The 9,678-nt window shown below is 35.7% G+C and overlaps 1 protein-coding gene across 5 annotated transcripts in view; it reads left to right on the forward strand.

The window, feature by feature from the left end:
• Window positions 1-7,388, forward strand: part of NFATC2 (nuclear factor of activated T cells 2) — a 191,062-nt gene extending 183,674 nt beyond the window's left edge. For all 5 annotated transcript variants that reach the window (XM_087928993.1, XM_087928994.1, XM_087928991.1 and 2 more), the window contains one exon: window positions 96-7,388. In XM_087928993.1, the coding sequence (XP_087785119.1) occupies window positions 96-151 (56 nt within the window). In that variant the 3' untranslated portion in view covers window positions 152-7,388. The remainder of the gene's footprint in view (window positions 1-95) is intronic.
• Window positions 7,389-9,678: the final 2,290 nt, after the last annotated feature.

Consider the following 9,678-nt stretch of genomic DNA (forward strand, 5'->3'; position numbering starts at 1 on the left):
ACCACACAGGTGGCTTTATATTAGATTCTTTTGCATTTTCTGCACAGTAACGTTTCTGCTTTTGTGTTTCTTTTTCTCTCTCTTTCCCTTCCCAGTTAATGAAATTATCAGGAAAGAGTTTTCTGGACTCCCTGCCAGAAGTCAGTCATAGAAGATGAGATTTATGAGACAACTTTTGCAGAATCCATCTGTATCTGACAAGATTCTTCTCTTGTCCTGCTTGCCTTTTTGTTTCCTCAAGTGATCATCTCAAGGCATCAGTTCAACACCAGGAACAATGCACTGGCATCCAGCTGACAATTCTTTGTAAGCCACTCAGCACCTATCATTGTAAACATCAAAGAAAACTCTCTTCCTATTGTCCAAAGATCATGCAGGTCTCATGTAACCTTGCAATTATTGAAGTGTCTAAGGATGTGTACATAGACTAGAAATGGTAACTGGGGGGAAAAGATCCAGAAACTTTTATTGAACTAAAGTATGGTTGTGTACATGAATACATGTTATGGACGCTGGATGAATTTTACAATTGCCAACGCAACAAAAAAATAATGAATTGGGTTTCTCAAACAGTCACAATGCATAGCCAGAAATAAAATTTAAAACTTCCAATACTCAAGCATTGAACCTCCCTCCCTTAAATGAAAGGGAACAGATCTACATATGCAATATTATTTTTATTCTTTTTTTTCCAAAAGAAGCATGATCATTGCTCTGCACAGATTCACATTTTTTTTTAATTAAAAGCCCTCAAAGTGCAACAAGGAGGCTGCTGCAATGGAAAATGGACGAAAATAATCTGGTGTGGGCACAGCTTCTAGTGAAAATGTAAAGTAGTTTTTTAGTTGTAGCATTGTCATATCTTTGCTCTATTTTTAGATGTACCAAAGCCATATTTTCATTGGACTAGAAAGTATGTAAACTCAAAACACAATGCAGTCTACAATTAAGCATTTTTAAAGCCAAACAACATCTACAGAAGAGAGCTGAATCTACATTTGAAACTCTGAAATGAATGTTAAAGCTAAAATATTTAACTTTAAACTGGAGTGTGCATTCTATTCTATGCAGTATTTCACTCTACAGTGTACAAATTTGAAACGGATTTATTTTAGATTCTTTCCCATCCATACAAATAACAAACTTTTTTTAAAGTAAATCAATCATCTCAATTTGATTTGGAAACTGCTATTATGGTTTTACAGTGGAATTTTTGCAGATCTATAAAATCATTCAACTCATGGTAAAAATCACAAGATGGCATATTTATATTTATAGGGAATGTGAGATACTAAGTAATTTAATTGACTAAGCATAGAAATGTATGATGAAGAGTAATTTAATTGGTTAAAGCAAGTAGGACTTATTGGTTTATTCTAGCAGCTATCAAATTATCCAAAACTCTCCGAGCCTCTTTTTATTTGTGGTACAATAAGGTTTTTTCCTCCAAACTGTAATTTTTTTCCTACTGAGGATTATCATAGTGTATTCTATATTTAAATGTTATTTCTCTAAATCAGGTTATTTCTCCAAGTCACGGCAGCATCATGTGATGTATCGGGACTTTTCCTCCTTTACTAAACTGGACAGGGCTTGGCCAGCATGTGATATATCCGACCTGTGAGCCACGAGTTTGTCAGCCCTGCTTTAAATTTTTTGTTGCCAAAAGAAGCCACAACATATTTTTTACTCTTCTGCCCAAAATATGTTGTAAGGTTTTTTTTCCCCTAATCCCTTGCAAAATTAAAATTGTAGATCAAGCTACATAACCCACGTAGTACAAATTGTTTGGAAATTCATAATTTTCACGCATACATAGACTTATTCACATTCCATCAAATAAGGTTCTTAAAGAACTGATAAAAACTGATAAAACTATTATAATTGCCAGCTAAAAATTTGATTTTGGTTTCTTGAGGATTGGTCCCAATGTTCAACTTTATAAATGGGCATAGAAAGTAGGACTGATAAGGGTACATTTGCAATAAGCGTATGAACGCAATACTAGAAAGCATGGCTACATTTAAGGAGTTATGATGGAAACTTTTTGTCCATATTTTCCTAAGCTTGATTCAGAGAAGTGAAATAAAGGAAATGATGAAAAGCAGCTGAATTGGACAGTAGTAGAGATAAGTACAAAAATAATTTTCTAGTCACAACTAATCTAAATCCTCAAAGTTATGTAAAAAATTTTATTATATGAATCAGTTTTCAATGTCACGTCAAATTATCCTTTAATGCCAGTCCTTGAATACACTTCATGATCTTTTTCACCACTAATCCTCAAATATTTGCCCAGATACCTGGATATCAGACCACAACTTTTTGAGTTATTTTTGTGCCAAGTATAAAATACCAGAGAAACTTTCTATTTGAATTTCTTTGCTGGTTTATTGTTCTTCCACGAGAATACAATCATTTCATATAAATTGTTTGTCTTGCTCTGCCTAATCGGTAGAGAGTTTTAAGGATGTTATGCAACATGGCTTTGGCTTTTAAGCTCTAAAACACCAGCTCTAGGAAATAAATTCCTGACAAATGTGATAATATTTTTGGATAAAAAGTAAAGTGTCCTTTGAGTTGAGCTTAATTCATTTGACTCCATGGCCACATACCCATAATTTATTTAGCAACAATGCGCCTTCTGTAAGGACATTGGCATCCCTGGTTTATATACAGTAGTAAATCCTTGTGTCCACTTATTTTTACCTAGGTTTGGTGTGAAATTTATTCTTTCTGACTTATAACTACTGTTTCTCTGTAGAGATGGGTTTGAATATCTCACTAAGCCAAACACCCAACCAACCACCTAATGGCTTAGTATTATTTTTGAACCAGGAATATTCATGTTATTTATGCCAGTGAAATACTGCAGAGGATGAAAAATATCACTCCAGAATTGTTGTTAAATACAGAGTTGCAATTCTTGCTGATCCAACTACTTAATCAAATGTTCTTACAAGCTCTTGTAAACTATACGCAAACATGAAAAGTAGTCATAAAGTTCTTAGTTCTCTTTCATTTCCTATGGATTGACCACAAGGAATGACAACAAGACGACCATACTGCTTCTTTGTCTGTTTTTCAGCAATATCTAAAAAAAACCTGGAGCTTTTGGGATGCAGCATTGTACTCTTATCTTAAGCATCTTCCTTATCTGCTGCATTTTACATTCATTTATGTTTTTTAATATATATATATACATATATATTGACTATGTGTTGGCAAGCTGTCCTACTGTGTCTGATTTAGAATATTTAGCAACCATTTGCTCATACTAAAGCTTTAACCAAATATATATTTCTTAAGCAAAGACATTCTGCTACAGACGTTTGTCTTAAAGAATAACTGGATACATTTAAGATAGTGCAGATAATTCTGAAACGTTCAATGAATGAAATTATTTATTTTGGTTTTGCAATAGTTCTACAGTGTTATGATTTGTAAACTTCATGTAAACTTTTTCTAATTATTACTTTGGTCTAAAGAAATGTAAGGTTTGCCTTAGACAATTAACTGCCTTGTATGAATAATTTGTTCTCAGTTTTTCTGGAAGAGAGCCATAGCTGCATATGAGGAAATTCTTTTTTCCCCCCTCAGTTATCTGAAAGCTTCATGACAAGTGCCTTCCTGTCACTGTACCAAAAGGCCTCACAAAACATTGTCTATCAAGTGAACAACTGTAATGCATTTTCCATTATTGTTTTATTATGCTAAATTCAAAGCAGTTTATTGTAACTCAATGACATTTTTTTCAACATTATTATTTCTTAATCACAGTTTAGGCTTACATATTACTGGATGAGCGTCTGTAAATTTTTGCACTAAATAGATGAAGTTGTCCATCTTAATATGTAAACATTAGATGGTGTTGGAGAGGCAACTCATGTTAGTAAGAGCTTTTCATTACTTTGGAATGCATTTGGCATTAAAGAATACCAAAGAAAAACTGCACATGAGAATACTTTGTGATTTGAATGGATTTTTTTTTTCATTGTGAGGAATTCTTTTTTTCCTTTTGCTTTCCTCTAGTTTTTGATCTGTGGGTTTGGAAGATAAATGTAGGCTTATTTGAATAATAGTGATACTGAGATGGAAAGAATACCAAAATACTTACGTCTTACATTTGGTTAATACTGCCTGTGGGTTCAGTCCAGACAAACTGAAGCACTTTTCCATGTATCTTTTGCTAGACAATAGTTTAATATAATAATTTGTTATTCCCTTTATTCTGTTCCACATCCAGTCTTCTTGTGCAATAGATATCTAATATAGAATGCATAATTCCACTGAATTTAGAGAGGAAAATATCTGAAACATGTGTTTTAACTTGAGCACTCTCAAATGTTCTGATTCTACACCTCCCTAAAATAATAAATGAATTTTAACAACTAAATGAATAAAACAAATCCATTCTTAGCAGTTAGAGTTGGGCAAGAAATAAATACCCCACTTATTAAAAGATACGTCATTATCATCATAAATGTTTGACTTAAATCTTAATTGGATGAGTACGGTGGTTATATTGATCATATTAAATGCTTATCTTCCCACCCAGAAAAAAATTCCATTTTGAAAGGCTAGAAATTGAGCATAATGGATAAAAATTTATTTCTATAGCCACACCCAGATTACAGATAGTCTATTACCACGCCATATGGGAAGTCACCACTTGGCAAGAATTTGTCAACTGGCACAGTGCTGCTTTAATTGGCAAATGGTGCTGACGGTTGGCTAGACACACAGGTTTAGCTGTCCTGGACTTTTCTCTCAGGCAAATCATAAATGAACATTGACAGCCCTCCTGCCTGTTTTGCCTGGGCAAGTCTGATCAACTAAAAATGCTGTAAACCTCCCCTCACCCCGGTGCCTGCTCCCCGACCCCAGAGGTTCATAATCCAACACCCTTTGAGAATCTGTTTTTCCTCATACATTAGCGGTCACAGGATTTGAGAAGATGCACATGTCTTTGGCTTGATTGGACTCTACATATCTATGCATTCTATTTGGAATGAATCACATTATAAACATTTGCAAAGAGAGCATTTGATTATATAGAAAAGCTGCTTCTTGACTGTTGGTTTCAACCCATTGTCAGAATTAGCTAGCCTGTTGTATGTTTGCGGGTATGGGAGTGTTATATATATTGTACTATAAGATTTTCTTTTAAAGGAGAAATTGTCTACGATATTTTCTGGTTGCTACAAAAAATGAGACGCCTCCATGGTGGTGTTTCTAAATAGTGTGTCTTTTCTTCAGCTGAAGTTTTCAGAAATGTTATTCTATGGAGGCAAGTACTGTTGAACTCATTGAGTGAACCCTTGTGCTTATGGAGAACAGTATGTGAGGAAGCTCCCTCAGGGTTTCTTAAATAAATTCATTCCTTAGCCAGCTGCTTCCCCTCATGGCTCTCCCAGAGAATCAAGCAAGGATTGGACAAAAGACTTAACACTGCTTCTTCTAATGCTGTGATTTTTGGACACCCGAAAACCAGTCCTATAGACTCATAACATATGTGACCTTCATAGATGCTTTAGTGCCTTATTGGATGTGATCCATGAATCATCCTTTATTTTGTTACATTGGATAATCAAGGAACATAAGTACACGAGCAAAGAAACTGCATTTTTTTTTCTAATTCAGCTATGCTAACTTGCAAATGTCTGTTTGTCTGCTTCACTGGCCAATCAGTAATCCTGCTTGTAAATTTTTGTTTATTTCTGAATGCCTCTATATGACAAATTTAACAAGTTGGTATCTGCATCTCTCTGGATTTCCAGGGCATTGTGCATAGTGTTGAAGGAAGGTGCTGAGAGCAATTGTATAGATTCATTTAGGCCAAAATTGTATTACACCAAGGGAACCCTACAGGCCTCTTGCACAGGGCCTTGTGAGAGACTGAGAATTTTGACAATCCCAGTTTTTCTTTTTTTTAAAAAAAAAGTTAGTCCTCACAATTTCAAAGATGGGTACCTGAAAATAAGTTGACAAAAAGATCAGAAAGGAAGATGCAACAAAAAGGGTGCATAAATGTATCCTAAAACCCTTCATGAGGAAAAGGACTTTCATAATTAGTTTACTGTAAATCAGTGTTTCTGACCTTGGCAACTTGAAGATGTATCAACATTCCCCAGAATTCTGAGAATTGGTCCACATATTGGGAAACACTGCTGTAAATAATCAGCACAATAAATTGCAATACATAGTTTTTTGGTTTTTTTAATTGGATAACTGGTGTCTCAGGAATGTTGTCATTATATACCCTACCAATAGACCGGTAATTTTTGTGTTGGAGAAAAATGAAATACAAGTTACGTTATGCATATAACGTATTATTATTCAGCTTGTGTTCTATGTATCCTCATTCCTGTTCATTCCTGATATCAGTTGCCATCAAATGGTGACAAAGAAGGTGGAATGTAAAATAGATCAAAACCCCATATACTGTTATTGAGCTTCTCCCCATTCCACCCCGAATCTCACTGTCTTTCAGTTAATTCAGCATCTTTGAAAGGTTTCAGTGAATTACCAAACACCCACTTGGAATTGCTAAGAAAAATGAGGATTAGCATCAGGTAATGCTGCAAAGTCTGAGGTTGTGTGTTTGTGTGTGTGTGTGTGAGAGAGAGAGAGAGAGAGAGAGACCCACCCCTTTGGCAATTTTTGATCCATTAAGATCCTGCCATTGAATTCCAGCTGCTGCTTGTCAAATATGAGAAGATTTGTAATCCTGTCCTTCTTGTTGGGCTTCCCAGAAATATCTGGCTGGCCACTGTGTGAACAGGAACCTGGACTTGATCTGATCAGATGGAGCTCTTCTCAAATGACACCAAAGATTTCTGATTTTCCAAATCCATAAGCCAAATTAATGAACTCTATACATCCAAATTAAAAGAATTATACCTCCAAATGGTACATTTGGCTTAAAATAATTCTTTGCTTCTGCTTCATAATCATCAACATGTTTTACAAGCAGGAATTCCAAACTAACTTTTAAAATAAACTGCCCTAAGAAGCAATTGAGCATCGGGAAATTTGGTTTCTTTGGAGGGTAAGGAAGTCAAAATGAACATGTATTTCCAAATGCGGCAAAGTAAATGTGCAGCCTGGGTTGCAGCTAGTCATACCTGCTTGCTGCAGTCACAGAGTCATAGACCTAAATGGAAAGCAGCTTTATTGCTCAAATTTTAACACATGACTAAACTGTTTACTCACCTATTTTTAACTAAAAACCAAAAAAAACCCCACAGGAATGGTGGATTGTATCTGTTCTATTGCCCCTTGTTATGTTTTAATCTCAAGTTTAATTGTGATTTTGCTTTTTGTAAAATATTTTTATACAGCTTGTATTATTAAAGTTCAGCAATAAATTGAACGACAAACAGCTACTTCCATCGTTCTTGTACTTTGTACTTCATTGCAGTTAAAAGAAAGATTATTATGATCAATGAACAATGTCGGTAGGAACACTCAACTGATTTTTTGAAGCTCTAATCATTCCCTGTATGACAGTCAGCCTGATCCAATTAAACCATTAACTTAACCATGAAGCAAGAACTTAATGTGGTGTGATCCAGATTAGATGTGCTCATCAGCTCCCTTGATAGCCAGGCTACTAAATCTTCCCCTTAAAATAAACTGTTGTGCAACCCTGTTTCATCAAGTAGGGTTGTACCCAATCAGTTATTATCAGGAGACTGACTGCAAATCCTCTGTATGCTTTTTTATTGAAAATGGGAAAAAATAAATAACTACTATGTTTGCTTCAAAGTAGATGGGAAGGCACTCCGTTAGATAATTTTCTTTTTCTCGCTTTTTGTTATTCAGATTTTCTTTTATCCTTTTGTCATCTTTTTCTGTTCCTTCTGTATTTATGTACTTTTCTAAACCTCTATTTTAATAAAAATTATTCTTAAAATAAGTAATGAATTTAGCTGCCCAACTCACAAACAGTAAGAGATCTGAGCTGGTCATTCTCTTTTAGTCTAACCAACTTCATGGGATTGTTTATGGAATGAAGATCCAGAATATCCTGATTTGGACAAAAGTTGAGGTATATTTCTAATAAGTAAAAAGACAGTTTTATGTCTTCATTGTTTCATTTTAAATGGACAAAAGTCCATTTATCAGATGCATAGAGTTGCTTTTTCAAGAGGCAACTGGAATTTCTGGTTTTTCTTTGAAGACGTTTCATCCAAGAAGCTTCTTCAGCTCTGAAGAGAAACGTCTTCAAAGAAAAACCAGAAAGTCCAGTTGCGTCTTGAAAAAGCAGCTTTGGGACAACCATGACCTGGATGACTGAGAATCTCCATAGATATTTAGTGATAGAAAAAAAAAAACAGAGCTGAAGAAGTTTCTTGGATGAGAAGCAAAATGTCTTCAAAGAAAAACCAGAAGGTCCAGTCGCCTCTTCAAAAAGCACCTTTGGGACAACCATGACCTGGATGACCGAGAATCTCCATAGACACATAGAGTATTATTAACTTCAAAACATTTCCTGTGGGAGAAGTTGAGTTAGTCCATACCCCACACTTACTCTTACGGATGATATTAGCTGACTGGTAATGAAATGTCTGCAAACAAACAGCCAAACTCAGCACCGAGGATTCTAGAGTTCAATCCTTGGATACATATATTCTCTTCTATTGGAGTCTTCTGCAGTGTGATGTTAACATCCTATCTGCCCATCCTTGAGTGTGTAATACTGTCAGTATGATATTTGCTTTCCTTGTTTCCGATGATCACCTTATCCTGCCTCTGTTCCCAGACACTTTTAACCCATTAAAGAAAATAATGGGTGACAAAGCCTAATACATTTTATATGCTTTGGTCATAGAATAAGGAAGCAAACCCTATATTAACACCAAGACTGCTAAGGATAACTCTCATCCATTGCTGAAGGCAAAGGGGAGAATAAGTATAGCCAAGGGATATTTCCCCTCTGTTCGGGCATAAAAGAGGATATGGCAAAACATCTTATGGAAATGCGATGTTTCATATGCTTTCTTGAATTATATATCAAAGCATAATTAAGAAAGATGCATTCCATTTCCAACTCGGGGGGACATGGGGAATAGAGTAGAAGAAGAAAACAAGCAGGCATCATGGCTTACTATCAACCTGCATACACTATGTAAGCATTCAGCTGATTTGCTAGCCAGGGCTCAGTCTGGCTTCTGCTGGAAGGATGGAGGCTTCTGGGGCATTGAGAGCTGCAGGCTAGATGGGGAAATTGGAAACATCTTGGAAGTAGGAAATGGCAAAACCATTTCTGCATGGTAGCCAGATACTTCAGTGGAAGCATCCCTACAGTTACAGGAATTCCATCTGACAGGTTGAGGACTCTACCTACCTTATGCATTGTCTGTTTTGATCAAGGCTTCCGAGGCGATAATTAAGTGCACACTTAGTTAAAACAACTCTTGTTTTATTTCAGTGCTCGGAATTATGTTCATTCCCACCCTGTAATGAATCCCAAACAGTCCCTCGACATGAGTCCCACCGTTCTTTCCTTTGAATTGCTGCCAATAACTAAAGTGCCAAATGAACTATAAAAAAAGCAACTGAAGTACAAAGTCCACACAGAGCTTCAAGGATTAATCCGAACAGAATGAACGATTTTGCTTCCTACAAAGGTTTATTCACCTTTGCCTGTCCTTTATACCTTATGGGAGGTGC

Source organism: Pseudonaja textilis, chromosome 3 (assembly GCF_049901715.1).
Source record: "Pseudonaja textilis isolate UNSWEBS1 chromosome 3, rPseTex1.2, whole genome shotgun sequence".
Classification (NCBI taxonomy): Eukaryota; Metazoa; Chordata; class Lepidosauria; order Squamata; family Elapidae; genus Pseudonaja; species Pseudonaja textilis.